At 37.6% G+C, this 18198-nt stretch overlaps 1 protein-coding gene across 2 annotated transcripts in view; it reads left to right on the forward strand.

Annotated features, from left to right (window-relative positions):
* PDE7A (phosphodiesterase 7A) overlaps positions 1-18198 on the forward strand; it is a 122533-nt gene that overhangs the window by 50494 nt on the left and 53841 nt on the right. Inside the window, exons 1-3 of one of the 2 annotated variants that reach the window (XM_015083947.3) lie at positions 2078-3577; positions 11616-11676; positions 15193-15276. In XM_015083947.3, the coding sequence (XP_014939433.1) occupies positions 3518-3577; positions 11616-11676; positions 15193-15276 (205 nt within the window). In that variant the 5' untranslated portion in view covers positions 2078-3517. Of the gene's footprint in view, positions 1-2077; positions 3578-11615; positions 11677-15192; positions 15277-18198 lie in introns of those variants that run through there. The other variant, XM_027042753.2, reaches the window with a different exon arrangement.

The raw sequence follows: 18198 nt of genomic DNA on the forward strand, positions 1-18198 counted from the left end.
ACAGTTTTAAACTATTTTAAAATAGTCTGCCTTTAATACTTTGATTTTTCAGATATTAGCCCCAGAAAGTTAAAAAAAAATTATACTTTGTTCTTAACGTATCAAATTCTGTTTTTGAAAGCTTAGTTGTATCCTGTGCCTTAATTTTTCTAGTATAGTCTGATTTTTTTGTTGTTGTTATCCTTCCATGTTTCACTAACGCTTTGGGGTGAGAAAAGTTCGTGTAAAAGGATACATGTGTCATTAGTGTAAAAGAGGTAGCTTTTTCTTTATGGAATAATTTACATGATTCAATCTGGAAAGATTAATATTTAGGAGAATTTTCTATGAAATACACATAATGTAAAGGAATATTCATACTAATTTGATAGCAGCTTTTGCTTTTATTTCATCTTATTGATTTTTTTATTATTAAAAGAAGTCTTGTGACTTATAAATTAGTAGTAAATATCTCATATCTCACAAAAAGAAAAAAATTTAAACCTATTAGGTCCATGCCATTAAGAGTGTTAAGGGTACTGTTTTAAGAAAAAAATTACATTGCCTAAGATTTTTGTAAGATTTGAATGATGTACATGTATCATTAGCAATGAAGGATCTATGGGTTTTTTTAGGCATAAATTCAATACTGTTTCTATTCAAATAGAGAATGTTCCGATTTGGGAGGCTTGTGTCCTGATTATCTCTGTACTTTACTGTTAGACATACAGTAGAAATTTAAGAAGAGGGTGCTGGGAAAACCACTTTAGGGAGCCAACCTATTCACTAGTGTGAACAATGAAAGCCAAGACCGTAGCTCTCCTAGGCCCTAGACAAGCACAGTGCAAGTTGCCCTCATAGATCCGTGTGACTTCAGTTAAGTCTTTTGCTGGGTTGAAGCTGGAGTGATTAGGTCAGTATCCTTCTTGGGTCTTAAATATCTAATTCTGATTTGGCAAAAATTTACTGAGAGCTGCTATAAGCGAAGTATTCTTGTATGACACTCTTGTAAGTCCTGTGAAGGTGAGGAGTAGAAGGGCCTGCGAAGTGGTGACTTGCCCTGGCTCACTCAGCTCTTGGGAGTAAAGATGCGAAATAAACCCAGATTCTTGTCTCTAAGACTAGTAGAGTTTTGAGATGGTGGAAATAAACTCTTGACAGAAATTCACTTAAATGAGAGAACTGTTAGGACTGCCTTTCTTACTGTCTTTTTTTTTTTTTTTCCTGTGTCTCAATTCTGATTCTTGCCTTTCTTTCCTGTTCGAGCCTTCCTTTGTAGACTAAATGAAAATGCAGATCCTTGAGCTCACCGTTAACCAAAAAGACATAAAAATATTTAAGTAAAAATATTTACTGAAAACAGCAATCTTGTATTTGCTTCTCAAAATTTGACTCTTTAAGTAGCTGATTGGAAAGGAAGTATGAAAATGAGAAGTACTCCTGGACTGAGCATCACGGTGATGGGCTAATTCAGAGTGTGCAACATGGGCTAGAGTGGCAGATAATGACCTCAAGTCTGTGGTAGCCACTGGTGCAGGCTCCACGGCCCCTTACCCATGGCCACCAGCATTTCTCCTGAGACTCCGGTGAATACGCGTTCTGCTGCTCTGTCCTACCCCTGGGCATCCTTTCGGTTTGGTTACTGGAACCCTACTAGAATGCAGAGAGTAATGAAAGACCCTGACAATCTCATGTCACGCTTAGGTTCCTGACAAAAAAAGTCTTCTCCATTTGTTCAAGGATTGCATTACAGCTTGTTAGTTCAGTAGCAAGAAGAGATATACATAATGTATAAGGTAGAGTGAGAAATTTATGACCATGTGTTATAAACGGCTTCAATTTAGGAAAATTTTGATTTAGATCTGCTAATTTAATTTATGCTTCATTTTGACAGGTCTAGAATTAACTTTTCTTTTAAATAAACTCTTCGTACTGAGGATTGGATCATGAAAATAGCATTAGTATTTGACCCATTTGGGCTATTTCAAATATTTTAGAACCAGCCTTTGTGTGGTGTTGACATGCAGATGCCTCTGTCTTGTCACGTCCTCAGTATTTCTCCGGCCAGCCCCCTCTCTTCATCTCTACCACCCAGCCTAGGCTCATGTCCTCTCGCCTGGACCTCTGCAGTGGCCTCTTAACTGCCTGGCCAGCTCTACCCCACAGAGCTGTCCTTGACCAATACCTGCTGAAGCTCTTTAGGGTAGCTTTCAGGATGAAGACCAAACACCTTCACGTGGACTCCGCTTTGGCTCGCCCTGGGTTCTAGTCACCCCTGTTCTTGCCATCTCTTCTTACTGTGCTTTGTTTCATCAGTTCCTTGGCCATCATGTGTTGTGGTGTCTACACAGATCACTCTTCCTGTCCTCTTCATGTTCTTGCCCCTTCATTTCAGCTCAGGGACATTTCAGGAACTGTGGGAAGAAGACCCTCACCTCTCAATTAGGTCAGATCCAGGCTGTGTTGGCAGTTCTTACCTCCACTTCATTGTGGACACTTGTTACATGTGCAATTTTGCACTTATTTTTGTAGACTTTGGTTACAGGAGACTGACAAAACCGTAAGCTTCTCAAGGGCGGGAGCCATTTCTGTTTTCACTGGGTGATGATGCCCTTGGCATCTAGCACAGGGCCTGGTGCATAGGAGCAGCGTAGTAAGTATTTGCAGAATACTTGGATGAAAGTTTCAGGAAAGACTTTCTCAGCAGTACTACCTGCAACCTGCTGGCTGCTATGAGGTCATGAAGGTGGATGAATATAGGCACACTTGGCTAATAGAGAGTTCACTCACCAGCCAAGAAAAGGCGACATGTAGTGAAAAATATTGTAATTATAAGCAAGATGGCATTTAGGACGTAGAAATAATATACTTTTAATTGTCTGAAAATGCGCTGTTAGACTGGCCTTTGTCAATAAATGCTAAATGAGTGAATTATAATGTTAAATAGGGCCGGCAATATTTATGAAAGACTCTAACATTCATAAAGTAATCCTAGCCCTAAAGGAAATCAAAAGTCAAACAAATTCAGTGTTAAAAGTTGAAAAGAAAGAATAAAATGCATTAATATTTTTAAATGCCAGGACATTATACTTGTGAAGCTTGTCTATGTGAAAGAAATTAGGAAATTTTTTGTATTGCTAAACATTTTTGGGAAGTTGTGTCAAAGCACTCTGTTTAGTATTCAGATGTAGAAGTCTTTGGGGCTAGCCCGAGACCTCTTCTGTCTACATTTTGTGAGACTTTTAGGTCAGCTCTCACTAAGGTTTTTCCTTTCCTCTTCCAACATTACTTCTGCTCTCCCCCAACCCTGGGGTTGTGGCATTAAGCACGCGCTGGGTAGGAAGGCTGGCTGGCAGCGCCTTCTCAGAGGAGTCAGGTGATCGTTGTTTGAAGGCAGCTGCTTGAGGTTCAAGGCAGTCAGTGTCCCCTCTCTTCTGCCTCCGGACAGCTGGTTATTATCAAACTCGTAATAAGTCTTCCTTACTCATTGCCTGCTGGAAGAGGAGGGAGATTATGCAGTGGGCTTTTGGTTGATCCAATGGGAATTACATTGATCTGGTGTCTGGCTGTGGTTCTTATCAAGTGGATCGCCTCTAAGGTAGGCCATCTTTATTTTTAGGATTGTGACGTTCATCATTAGTTTATATATTTGATTGGAATAGAATTACTATGAATTTCTTTTGCTTCAGTTTTTATTTTTCTGATTAAAAGAGCTATGATTTTTACCTTTCAGCTGAAAAGCTTAATTGTGGTTAAGTGTGTAATTTTTATTCTTCCCCCCACCTTATTCCTCCATTTAAGGGCTTTTTATGGTATCATTCCTCGGTATTGAAGTAGCTTCCCTCAGTATCATCCCCTTAAAGAAGTTTTTATAGTTATAGAAATACACCTTTTAAGATTAAATAATTATTAAACAATTTATAGTTTTGGTATACATATTTTAAATACTTTTGGAGATAAGAATTTCCTAATACTTACGTTTAATGTATAGTTGTTGAGAATTTCTGAACAGTTAGGAACTTTTTAAAAACTAAATAATAACCTCTCGTGTTCTCTGTTAAAGTGTTACTGCTACTAAGATGTGTACCTAACTTATAATATGTTGGAAAAAATGTAAGATTTATTATGTGTCTGTTGTTTTTGAACTTGAATTCTGAGGATCAGGATTCAGAAATGCTTCCATCTAGACAAAAGTCTCAGACTAAAGTAGGAAATATTTAAGATGACACTATGTGAAATTATTTTTTCTATACTTGTCTAAAAATGATTGTATCTTTCTTCCATCATGCAGCTTTTTTCTTCCTGTATTAAATTGAAGAATATTCACTTAAGATTTATAAGGCCAATCAGTATTTGCTAAGTAACACAAAGCTTCCATAAAGTTAAATTTCTTTTCCAGCCAGGGTTTTAATCCTTGATACATAATTTTTCGCATTTAAGCATAATGTTTTAAGCATAACTAAGTGTCCCTTACGTGAAGTAGTCTTAGTGAATATGATTGAAGAAATCTCTTTTAAAAAATTATCTCTTAAAAAAAACAACAGTGTACTCAAATTTTTAAAATCCTTGTGTTTGGTAAGTTAAGAATTAATTTTGTTGCACTGACAGCTGTTTACTCATTGTTTTTAAAGGATTAGCTTACCAAGTTATTGAATGAAGGTCAAGTTAGTACTAATAACACGTTAATTGAGTTGTGGATGTTTTCAAAGACTTTTTACTTTTTTTCTCACCAGCAAAAAATTAAGTTTTTAAACAAAAAGAATGTTAACATTTTAAGTTTGTGTTATTTTTTGAAAAATATAATGTTTGCATAGGCCAGAAGATTGGGAAGGATACTAATTATTCAGTAGATTGATGCAGATAGACAATCAAACACCAGCATGTTTCTCTAGCACGTGTAAGATGAATATGCCCTTAAAAAGCTCATTTTACTACATCAGAGAAAACTGCTTTTAAAACTTTGACTGGACTTGCATCTTTTGTAGTCTGGTGCTGTTGTTTAGTAATGTTACCAAAAAACGTATTTAGTGCTACTGTTGATTAAGCCCTTTGACCGGTGGTTTACAAATCCACAAAACGGAGCCAACAAAACCTACCTTGTGAAGGTCTTGTATGGATTGAGATTTTGTATGAAAGTACCTGTAACAGTTCCTCACCCACAGTAGGAGTCCAGCAAGTGTCAGTTAACATATTATTACTTTTTCCATGTAAGGGAAATAAACATACTTTTGCACAGTAGATCATTTTAGTGGAAAACTTAAACAGGATAAAAACAGATAAAAATATCTTTGCTCGGTTTTTTAAAAGGTCTGTCTTTAAAAATTATGTATTAACTAATATTGGGACAATTTTTACACCTTTTGACATTCACTTCATAAGTCAGATCTTTGGTGGAAGAGAGATTCATCCTGATTTAAGATGAGCGAGTGTCAAACCGGGCACTCAGAAGTCCTGTTAGCATGGCAGTGGATACTTTGGAACCTTAAAATTTAACTTGTTTATGCTGTGCCTGTCAGTTTCTGATTAGCTCAGCCTCGCCCATGTTTTGACCTATACTGGTTTGCTTTACAAGCTGTTCCCAGGATGGCTAAATTAGAAAAGTCACGAGTAGAAGCTTCTCAGTTATTTCCATTCACTGGTGAGGTGAGGTGGAAATGTGGATGATAGCTCAGAGTGTTTTATGACTGTCAGTGACACAGGATTTGGATTAACTTTGTTTTATTATTTTTATTAAAAATAGAATTTTACTAGCAGATGACTTTAAATTGGTAATCTTTAAAAAATATGTGTTACATCTGTGCTGCAGTGTTGGTGTATAAAGCACTCATAACTATGGTTTAAAATAACTAATTCTAACATGCAAATCAAATTTTTATTGTTCTTCATAATTTACAGTGTACTTTTCAAAAATGTGTTACTTTGTTCTACCTCAATTGCTTACTGAGAGAATTTAATAATATTTTTAATAATATTTTTAATCTTGGTCTGTGAGGAGATACATGAATGAATTATCCCTGAGGATATATTTGTTGATGGGTTCAGATAGATATATTTTAAGGTCCATCCTTTAAAATTATCTTATTTGAATTTATTTTATAAGAATTATGTGTGGTTTAATGTAGCATTTAAACTATTTTTGGATAAAACTTAAATTAGTAATGAATAGAATAATTTGAATAATTTGTACTTCACCAAGGAATTTAACATATTTAAAATTCTATTCTTTTGCCAGGTTTTTATGATTAATATAGACCTTGTCACTCTTATTTCTAAATTAATGCCTCTATAAATAAGTCTAAAGGGATTACCTTAAAAGAAATTTAGTATGCCATAGATACAATTTAGATCCTGTTAACTAACTAGTTTTTGACTTACATTATTTTAACAGAGCACTGATATTAGTCTTTCTCAGTCCTTGTAATGAGATTTTACATTCCTAATTAGTGGCTGTTTTAGTAAATAGTCATCCTATATTAAAGAAAATAGTAAGGCCAGTCACTTTCCTAAAGAGGGCTGTTAGAGATAACAAGTTACAATTCGTTTTAACAACCTGTTTATCCAAGTTGTTATTGGACACTAGCAGGTTAATAGGTGATGGCCATGACAAGCATTACATAGTGATATCTATAGTTTCATTAATATGTCCTGGCTGATAGAAATATTTATTTCCACATGTATGCTCTCTACTAGGTTTTCGTCTAATATGGTGGTATTAAGGGGAGGCCTGTAATCTAATAAGCTAAATGTCTTAGGGGAGGATCGACAGCAAGTATGAGAGGTGCCTTCTCATACCAAGTGATTACAGTGGCTGTTTGCTCCAGAATAAATAGTTTACCCTGAAACTGTTTTAATTTACACTGCAGTAGGCTTCCTTCGGATAGTACTCTGTTGGTAGAAGACACTTTAAGCATGATGCTGCTATGAGTGTATGATTTAGTCCCTTGGGATTTTAGATCAAGCTTTTCTTTATAGCTTTCTTTGTAGTAGATTTTTATTTTACTTTTTACTTTTAATTTTATTTTGTGAATATATAATAACTGCACATGTTGCAGAATTCAACAGGGGAGTCTAGGTATCTCAGTCAGTTAAGCATCCAATTCTTGGTTTTAGCTCAGGTCATGATCTCACAGTCTTGTGGGTTCTAGCCTCACGTTGGGCTCCGTACTGTCAGCGCAGAGCCTGCTTGGGTTTCTCTGTCTCCCTCTCTCTCTGCCCTTCCCCTACTCAGCTGTCTCTGTCTCTCTCTCAAAAAAGAGAAAGAATTCAACAGATAAACATTGAAAAGTCTTCCTATCTCTGTCCCTCAGGCTCCCTGGAGACAATCAGTGTTAGAAATTAGAAATTAGAAATTTATCTTTGTTTGAAGCTTTTTTGTTTTTGTAAGGATACCTGAAATTGTGTTAAGAGTTTAATTGACATTTTTCTCTTACATGATAAACATTATAAGGAGATAATAACAATGATTTGGGGAATTATTTTGCAAACTAAATCCAAGTAAGGGCTATAAATAAAAGTAAATTTCTTTATAGTGATAGTGGTAAAAAGATTATTTTTCCTTGAGATTTCTAGGTGTGTGTTCAGGAGTTGTAAATCTCATGCCAGAATTTTGTGAGGGAAGAAGATCATTAATCTGATTTGTAGAAATCTCTCATTGCTTTAATGTTTATTACTTTTGTTAATGAAGTCGAGCATCTTGTGTTTATGGGCTTATTATTTCTTTTCCTGTGAATAATATGTTTATGTCCTACCTGTTTTCCACACTATTATTCATCACTTTCTAGTTGATTTGTAAGGCACTTTTTTGTTCCTTCCATTTTTGGGTATAGTAGCAGGAAATTTGCCCTTTGTCATGTCTGTTGAACTCATTTTGATCCATCTTTCATGACTTCTAGACATGTCTTGTAGATAAGTTAGAAAGGTCTTTCCAATAGGTGGTTTGATCAGTTTTATTTTCTAGATTTTGAAATCTGTCTTTATATCAATTCTGGTATTCATGAGTTTATTCATCAACTTAATAAATTCACTAATTTATTTAGAATCTACTAAAAGCTACTGTTTTAGGGGTCAGGGGTACCATGGAAAATCAGACACAGTTGCTGCTCTTGTGGAACTTCCATTTTAGAACGAGCAAACAAAGATAGCCATATACCAGCTAAGTGTCATACAGAGCAGGAAAGTAGGGCTATGGGAGAAGGTGGCTTTCAGGTGACTTTTGATTTGGTAGTCTTGGAATGCCTCTCTGGAGAGATGACATTTCATCTAGAACCTGAGAGATAAGAAGAGAACAGTGATGCAGTGATCCTGGACGAGAGAACAAGTATAAAGGCTGCATCTGTCTGTGGTGCAGTTGAGGAACAGCAAGGAATCCAGTGTGGCTGGGTCGTGGTGGTGAGGGTAGGTCAGAGGACACAAGGACCGAGAGGTAGGCAGATCACGGAGGCCTTTAGAAATCAGAGCTTGTGGCACAAAAACAGACACATAGACCAATGGAGTAGAATAGAAACCCCAGAACTAGACCCACAAACATATGGCCAACTCATCTTTGACAAAGCAGGAAAGAATATCCAATGGAAAAAAGTCTCTTTAACAAATGGTGCTGGGAGAACTGGACAGCAACATGCAGAAGATTGAAACTAGACCACTTTCTCACACCATTCACAAAAATAAACTCAAAGTGGATGAAGGACCTGAATGTGAGACAGGAAACCATCAAAACCCTAGAGGAGAAAGCAGGAAAAAACCTCTCTGACCTCAGCCTTAGCAGTTTCTTACTTGACACATCCCCAAAGGCAAGGGAATTAAAAGCAAAAATGAACTACTGGGACCTTATGAAGATAAAAAGCTTCTGCACAGCAAAGGAAACAACCAACAAAACTAAAAGGCAACCAACGTAATGGGAAAAGATATTTGCAAATGACATATCGGACAAAGGGCTAGTATCCAAAATCTATAAAGAGCTCACCAAACTCCACACCCGAAAAACAAATAACCCAGTGAAGAAATGGGCAGAAAACATGAATAGACACTTCTCTAAAGAAGACATCCAGATGGCCAATAGGCACTTGAAAAGATGCTCAACGTCGCTTCTCATCAGGGAAATACAAATCAAAACCACACTCAGATACCACCTCACGCCAGTCAGAGTGGCCGAAATGAACAAATCAGGAGACTATAGATGCTGGAGAGGATGTGGAGAAATGGGAACCCTCTTGCACTGTTGGTGGAAATGCAAATTGGTGCAGCCACTCTGGAAAACAGTGTGGAGTTTCCTCAAAAAATTAAAAATAGAACTACCCTATGACTCAGCAATAGCACTGCTAGGAATTCACCCAAGGGATACAGGAGTACTGATGCATAGGGGCACTTGTACCCCAATGTTTATAGGAGCACTCTCAACAATAGCCAAATTATGGAAAGAGCCTAAATGTCCATCAACTGATGAATGGATAAAGAAATTGTGGTTTATATACACAATGGAGTACTATGTGGCAATGAGAAAGAATGAAATATGGCCCTTTGTAGCAACATGGATGGAACTGGAGAGTGTGATGCTAAGTGAAATAAGCCATACAGAGAAAGACAGATACCATATGTTTTCACTCTTATGTGGATCCTGAGAAACTTAACAGAAACCCATGGGGGAGGAGAAGGGGAAAAAAAAAAAGAGGTTAGAGTGGGAGAGAGCCAAAGCATAAGAGACTCTTGAAAACTGAGAACAAACTGAGGGTTGATGGGGGGTGGGAGGGAGGGGAGGGTGGGTGATGGGTATTGAGGAGGGCACCTTTTGGGATGAGCACTGGGTGTTGTATGGAAACCAATTTGACAATAAACTTCATATATTGAAAAAAAAAATCAGAGCTGGGTGCTGGACTTTATTCCAAGTGTGTGGAGAACCATTGGAGGATTTTGAGCAGATGTTGAGTTGTTTGCTATTGCTTCTGTGTGAAGAGTGGACTGGAGGCCAAGAGATGTATCAGAAAAACTAGTCAGCAGCCCACTGCAAGAGTCCAGGTGTAGAGGTGCTCTCGCCTGAGATGGAAGGAAGAAGTAGGGATAGAGAAAGGGAGATGAGAGTGAAGGTAGAGTTGGCAGAAGTTGCTGAGTGTATTTCAGCTCTTAAAATTTATTTTGTATTAATATTTTTAAAATATGTAATATTTGTTTTTTTTTTAATTTTTAAAAATGTTTATTTGTTCTTGAGAGAGACAGAGCATGAGCAGAGGAGGGGCAGAGAGAGAGGGAGACACAGAATCCGAAGCAGGCTCCAGGCTCTGAGCTGTCAGCACAGAGCCCGACGTGGGGCTCGAACTCACAAGCTCTGAGATCACAACCTGAACCAAAGTTGGACACTTAACCAACTGAGCCACCGAAGCACCCCTGTTATTTTTTTATAATAGTTTTATTGAAGTACAATTCACATATACCATACAATTCACCCATTTGAAGTATACAATTCAGTAATTTTCAGTGTATTCACAGAGTTGTGCAGTCATTACCACAAATAATTTGAGAACATTTTCATTACCGTAGATAGAAACACAGTACCCATTAGCATTCACTCTCCATTTTTCCCCAGCTCTCCCAACTCTAGACAGCCACTAGGCTACTTTCTGCCTCTATGGATTTGCTTGTTTGGGACATTTCATGTCAATAGTACCATACACCGTATGGTCCTTTGTGACTGGCTCTTTTCACTGTTCTCAAGGTTCATCCATGTTGTAGCATGTATCAGTACTTCATACCTTTTATATGTCTGAATAATACTTCGTTGGTCTAGATATGCCACATTTTATTAATCCATTCATTAGTTGCTGGATATCCAGGTTGTTTTTAGTTTGGGGCCATTATGAATAATGTTGCAAGATACATTGCCATATCTGTTTACTTTTTAAAATATATTTAAAAATTTTTTGTTTATTGTTTTAAAGATTCAGTGTTTTCTCAAATCTCTTTGAGTAAACTAATTACATTTTAAAAATTCTCAGGGCATCTGGGTGGCTCAGTCATTTGAGTGTCTGACTCTTGATTTCAGCTCAGGTCATGATCTCCCAGTTTGTGAGATCGAGCCCCGTGTCAAACTCTGTGCTGACAGCACGGAGCCTGCTTAGGATTCTCTTTCCTTCTCACTCTTCCCCTCCCCCCACCAAAATAAATCAAGAAATATTTAAAAAATAAAAAAATAAAAAATTCTCTTACTTCTTGCTAGCTTCTGGGCTGTTTGGTTGGTTTTTCATTTTGTTTCGTTTATTTCTAGCTGATGGGTTTTTTTCAAATGATGATTCTTGTTTGCTTATTCATATGTGTTTAAATTAAGGGCATGGTAAATAGTTGGACCATATCTCTTCTTCAGTTCTGTCTACCTCTGCAAAATGTCTCTCACCAAGTGGGCTTATCTGACTCCGCCATTAACTTTCTACCTGGTGCGTGTTCCTTACTCTGTATCCACTTGTATGGTATTGCTTAATCATATTACAGTTGTCTTCCTCACAACTAGAGATTTTAAGAGCAGATGCCATATCTAATTTCATTTTGTATATCCAACTTCTTTTGCACAGTGCTTTACAAATAATAATGTCTGTTGAATTTCGTATAACATTACTTGTCATGCATTAAACATGTATGTTTTTTTTCCCTAGAGGCGTGGAGCGATTTCCTATGACAGTTCTGATCAGACTGCATTGTACATTCGTATGCTAGGTAAGCATTATGTATTTTGTACCAATATCAGTTAATTTTGTCATCATCCAGTGTTATTTGAGATTGAGATAGCTTTCATTTGGTTACTTTTCATTACTATTTGCAATAGAAATAATCTATTATTTTGAAGTTTAAAAGTCTCAAAACCAATATTGAATGTGATATAAATGAAGAGGCATTTTAGAGTAATTGAAAAATCTCTGGCTTAATAACTGGGGCTCTATCTTTAGTACAAAATTTTAAATTGAATTCTAGGGGCGCGTGGGTGGCTTAGTCAGCTAAGCTTCTGACTCTTGATTTCAACTCAGGCCATGACCTCATAGTTGAAGAATTTGAGCCCTGTGTGGGGCTCTGTGCTGAGAGCACGGAGCCTGCTTGGGATTCTCTGTCTCCCTCTCTCTCTCTGCCTCTCCCTCACATGCGCGCTCTCTTCCTCCCCCACCCCCTACCTCTCTCTCTCAAAATAAACATTGAAAAAATTTTTGAATTCTGAGCATTCTTCATAAAAAGTGTTTCAGATTTGTAGAGTTGCTAAATGCTAAAGAGATGTCCATGGACAAAAAGGAGGCCATGAAATACCTGATCACATAGTACTGTCACTGCATGAATTTTGTTGTCACGTGGCTGGCAAGGAAGACCATTTGTCTTTGTCCAGTGTCTGTTCCTAAATTTTTAATGTATTCCTCAAGTCCATAAGGTGAAATGAACTTAGATTATATGTGTATAATTTTCTTTCTCTCTCCCTCTCTTTGCCAGATTTCTCTCCTCATCCACACACTCATCAATCCCTTCTACTTTAATTCATACTATTAAAAACATACTATTAAGATTCCAGGGACACCTGGGTGGCGCAGTTGGTTAAGCGTCCGACTCTTGATCTCAGCTCAGGTCACGATCTCACAGTTTGTGAGTTCAAGCCCTGCATCAGCCTCTGCACTGATGTTGCAGAGCCTTCCTGACATTCTGTCTCTCCTCTCTGACCCTCCCCCGCTTGTGCTCGTGTGCTCTCTCTCTCTCAAAATAAATAAAGAAACTTAAGAGTCTAGTAGGCAGGTTTACTTTGCTTTTCTTAAAGGAGTCTTCCATGACTCCTTTCCTCATGCTCAGAATTCCTCCCTCAACTTCTAAGATATTGAGCCATTCATGTTCTTCACCTTTTTCTGGTTTGTTTGTTTGCTTGCCTTTTTCACGAATCCTTTTTCTTCCTCTTAAGCCTAAGTGTTCTCCAGTGCCCCATTTTTGCTCTTCTTCCTTTTTTCCCCTCTTTAATTTACCTTGGATGTCTGCCTCAGCTCCATTCTACTCTGGTACATATTTTTTTCCTCACGACTGTGTGGCTTTTTCCTCCTTACAGTCTCCATCTCTCTCAGCAAACATGTTCAGGATTCTGCTCTCCTGAAAACAGACCTTTAGACTCATTTTTTTTTAAACTCTGTAGAACATTTCCACATGAGTGTAATATGTCTATTAAACAAAACATTTATGTTGCCCAAGTCTGTTCATTTTTCAGTCTTTTGCCGTCTCAGAACATGTAACTCCATTCTTCTGGTTGTCACATCAGAAACCTTCAGGTCCTTTTTGTCTCTTATTTCTTACCTACTCCATGTCTACTTTATCAGCAAATCCTCTTTGCTAATACCTTCAAAACATATCCAGAATTTCACCAGCCACTGCTGTTACCATCCCGATCTAAGCCATAGTTATTTTTTTATTGTTATAGTTGCATTGTTGTACATTAAACCTCCAGAACTTATCATGCACATCCCTATGAATGACATCTCTCCATGCCCACCCCCCACCAAGCCATAGTTATTGCCTTGTTTCTTACGTTTGCTCCTTAGCCAGTCTCCCTGCCTCTTCCTCTGTGCCTCTTCTCAGTTATAGTCTATGTGGTCAGAGTGAACATTTTGAGACATAAGTTAAATCAGTCTCACTCCTCCCTTCAGAATCTTCTGATGGTTTTCTGTCTTAGACAAATAGCCAGAGGTATTATGATGGTCCACAAAGGTCCTGCGTGATCCAGCCCTGCTACCTCTCTGACCTCACTTGACACTCACCTCACTCTAGTCATGCTGGCCTCTTTGCTTGACCTTGAACATACCCCTTCTCAGGATATTTTATTTGTTCTTCCTTGTGCCTGGAAACTTCTTCTTCCGGATAGCCACATGGCTCACTGCCTCACTTCCTTCAGGCTTCTCTGCTCAGATACCTCCTTTCCAATGAGGTTTTCTCTGACCACACTAGTAAGTCAGTCCTCCCCTACTTCTCCCTCCATATTCCTTTTTCCTTGCTTTAGTTTTCTCCAGGTTAGTTATTGCCATCTTCCATAGAATGAAATTATTACTTGTTATGTTATTTGTCTCCATGAAAGCATACATTTCATGGAGACAGGGACTTTATGTGTTTTGCTCACTGGTATATTTGCAGTGCCTGACCTGTAGTGGATGCTCAGTAAGAGCTTAGTTTGTTGCAGGGTGAAGGAATCCCCACGTGAGAAAGATGATTAATCATTGTGGGGTGGACTCAGATGACATGAGCCTTGTTGGAAATGATGGCCTTATTTAGAGAAACAACAAGTGAGCAGGAAGTCCTTCTAGGCAAGCAGAATTCAAGGGACTGAAGACCTAAAGGTTGTGCAGTTGGAGGCTGTGGAAGTATAGTGGGGAAAGTGCTGCCTTTGGAGCCCACAGAGCAAAGTTTAAATCCTGACTCACCCTTTACACTAGCTTTGTGGCATGAGCAGGCTACCTCTCACAGTCTCAATATCTTCATCTGTAAAATGGGGACTAAGATTCCTACCTCTCAGAGTTGCTTAGAGAATTAAAATAATGCCTATAAGGAGCAGAGTGTCTGGTACACAGTTGCAGTGGTTATTTTGCTCTATGGAGAAGTAGATCCAAAAGTCCTATAGACACATGTAGAAACAATTCTGGGCTTATAAAGGTTGAAGTTTAAGTTAAGACCCAACTAAAGGCCTTGGGTATATCCATAGTCAATGAGAAAAGAGAAAAGTTATATCAAATTAAACGTTTATTGCAAAGTCTTTAACACTTTACTTTTCTGTACGTTTATAAAATTGTAAGGTCCTTGAGAATAGGTAATATATTTTCTTTCATGTCTCTTATAGTCTATAGGATGGTGCTAGACACTTAATATTTTTCTTTCTGGATTTTTAAAGTTTTGTGCTGAGGATTTTTTAAACTCCTTGTGAATAATAAGATATTAGGTTGGATTGTTATGTACTTGTCATGTTTTCAAATGCTAACTTTAAAATTTAGGTTGTAATTATTATTATTGTAAGGGAAGATGAAAAAAACGCCTCATCTAGCCTTACAACTCAATATTGAAAATTTGTAAACCCCTTCACATAAATCCACTCTCAACTACTTATTCCATATATATCACTAATGGGTCATTACTTGTGAGTATGATACCACATAAACCTTTGCTGCATATGGGAGCTTCTTCCCAGATGGCAGCCTTCTAAGCTTATGTTTTATTCTCGATTTTGTCCAGGAGATGTACGTGTAAGGAGTCGGGCAGGATTTGAATCAGAAAGAAGAGGTTCTCATCCATATATTGATTTTCGTATTTTTCATGGTGAGTGTTGGCATATATGGTATTTCTCTTAGGCTTTCAGTAAACTTTACATTTTCATAAAATTATGTAATTTTTCAAAAGAAAAAGAATACAAAAAAACAGTATGTTTTGAATGTCTTAAAAACACTGGGTCATGATAAATGACACTTTATTTCTAGCTAATGTTAGTAAATGCTTAGAGACAATTAGAATTGGAAAGTATAAAATACAAAAGCTGATATCGTTTTTCTTCTTTCCAATTTAAATGTGAAATACTTTGGTACATTTTTTTTCTTTCATATAAGATATATATGTAATCTTTTAAGTTGTTTTATTCCAAAAGTTTTGTCTTCACTACCCTAGATAAAAAGTTTTTGTGCAAATGACGTTTTGTAAGGTATTTTCATAGCTAATAACGTGTATCCTGATTTATTTGAAAATACACCTCCAGCCTTAAGGTTTTTGGTAGAATGCATATTTTGAAAACAAGTGTTGTGTGGGTCAGGCCCATAATGGAGAAAATGGAAAAAACAGAACTTCTAAAACCGTTAAACATTAAACACATCTGGTTTTGGAGGAGTTCCATTTTTGGCAACATTGGATAAATTATTTGGATTAACACTCCAGTTTTAAAAATTAGAAAAACTGGACAAAGTGGAAGACATGTATTTGAGTGTATTGGAATGCTGGGAAGGCAGAGATGAACCTGGCATTTAGGCTACTTTTCCTCTGGGTAGCATCTACTGATTCTGGGAAAGGTGGATGAGAAGCTGAGCAGAGCTTCTGATGGACACTTAAGGCTGGAAAAACAAAAACAGGTGTTAATACTCCACCAACGTTGGAGCATCAGTCCTGGTAAACCCTTTATGCCATTGGAACCCCAAAGTGGTATCCCTTAGAAATAAATCTGGCTTTGAAATAGCTCAATCTGTGATTAGATTAAGGTAATCTGTGATTTGAGTACCACTAGCCACCTACTTGAAGTAAATGTTAATCTTTGGAGGAAGGTAACATTACCCTAAATCTCAAGTTAACTCTAAATTTTTCATAAAACACTGAATTAAAAATAAAAAGGCAAAAGGAGGTATGACAGTGTGACCAAAAATGAAGAGGAAATGATAGAAACATCCACAGGAGATTCTAATAATGGAATTCTTTCACATGAGCTTCAAAATGACTATTATGTTGATGGGAGAAAAAAAAAGGAATGAGAATTTCAGTAGAGGACTGAAAATTGTGAAAAAAAGAATCAAATAGATGTTTAAGAATGAAAAATAACATACCTTAAATAAGAACTCATTGGAGATGGTTTTAATAGCAAATAAGACCCCAAATTCAGAGAGAATTAGTGGACTGGAATATTAGGTCAAAAGGAAATCATTCAGAATGAAACACAATGAGGCAAAAGGTAGAAAATATGGAAAAGACACATGGAATATGTTCTAGTTACCTATTGCTCTGTATCTGTCAAGACTTGTGGAGAATCTAAGATTTTACCTTATAATTGAACAAATAAGTTAGCCTATTACCGCTTCCTGGATGCTAACAGAAGACACAAGTCTCCTGGGTCAGAGGCAAAGGACTTCTTATTCATGGCACAGGAGGCAACATGAAAATCATACTGTGTCAGCTCCTCTAGCCCCACCACATCCCATAGTGGCAACCTGGAGGATTTTATGTGGATACTGTGCACACAGTGAATTTTCATTACATCTGAGCAGTAATGAGCTTGGGGAGGATGCCTTTTTTACAGTAATACTTCTCTTTGTCCCAGAAAAAGATATTATTTATTCCTCAAGGTTGCTAGCTGCAAACACAACCCTGAGAAATGGCCCGGGTAAAAATTGGTCAGTGCTTGGCAGGAAGAATGTACAGGGACACTCAGAAGTATCCTCTGTGGAGGATTATCTCTCCCAAAAGTAACAAATGACTCTAGAACGTATTGGCCTAAAGCAACTTTTTTTGTGTTCATGATTCTAAGGTTCAGGAATTTAGTCAGCATATCAGGTTCAATTTGTCTGTGATCCACAGTGCTTTGATTTTCAGCTGGGGTAGTTCAAACAGCTAGAGATGGCTGGGATGGCTCCACTAGCTGCATAGTCTGGGGCCTTGCTTTATCTCCACATGTCCCCTCCTGGAGCTGGAACATCTAAGATGACTTCTGCATTCTTATATGTGATGCCAGGGTAGGGTAGCTGGTATTTCTGGGGCTGGCCAGCGTTTCTTTCTTTCCATAAATGGCAGTCTCAGGGTAGTTGGCCTTCTTCCATGGCAGCTGGCTTCACCCAGAGCAAGCATTCGAAAAGAGAGGAAGTATGGGAACACCTGGTCTCTGACCATGTGGGCATGGACACTGGCACATTTTCGTATTCTGTTGATCAGCTGTGTCACACAGCTTGCTCAGATTCGTGCACAGAGGACATAGACCCCACTTGTCAAAGGGAGTAAGGTTAAAAGTTTTTTAATCTTCTATCCTTAATCTGGCACAAAATGTGTTAAAAAGGTTATTAGGGTCCCAGGAGAGGAATGGGAAAATATAGCAGAAGTAGTCTTTGGAAAGGTAATGGCTGAAAAATCTCTAAAGCTTGATAAAACACATTAATGTACAGATTCAAGAAGCCTTATGAATCTTAAGTACAGTAACATTACAAGAAAACCACAGTAGATTAGCAGAGTATAAGTAGAAACCAAAATCAAAGAGAAATGATTTCACTCATATGTGAGCAAAAACAAATGACCAATGGGGGAGTAAAAAGAGAGGGAGGGAGGCAAACTAACAGACTCTTAGCTATAGAGAACAAACTTATGGTTACCAGAGGGGTGGTGGGTGTGAGTATGAGTGAAATAGGTGATGAGGATTAAGAAGGGCACTTGTTGTGATGAGCACTGAGTGTTGTGGGGAAGTGTTGAATCACTATATTGTACACCTGAAACTAATATTAC

The sequence above is a fragment of the Acinonyx jubatus genome, chromosome F2 (genome assembly GCF_027475565.1).
Source record: "Acinonyx jubatus isolate Ajub_Pintada_27869175 chromosome F2, VMU_Ajub_asm_v1.0, whole genome shotgun sequence".
NCBI lineage: Eukaryota > Metazoa > Chordata > Mammalia > Carnivora > Felidae > Acinonyx > Acinonyx jubatus.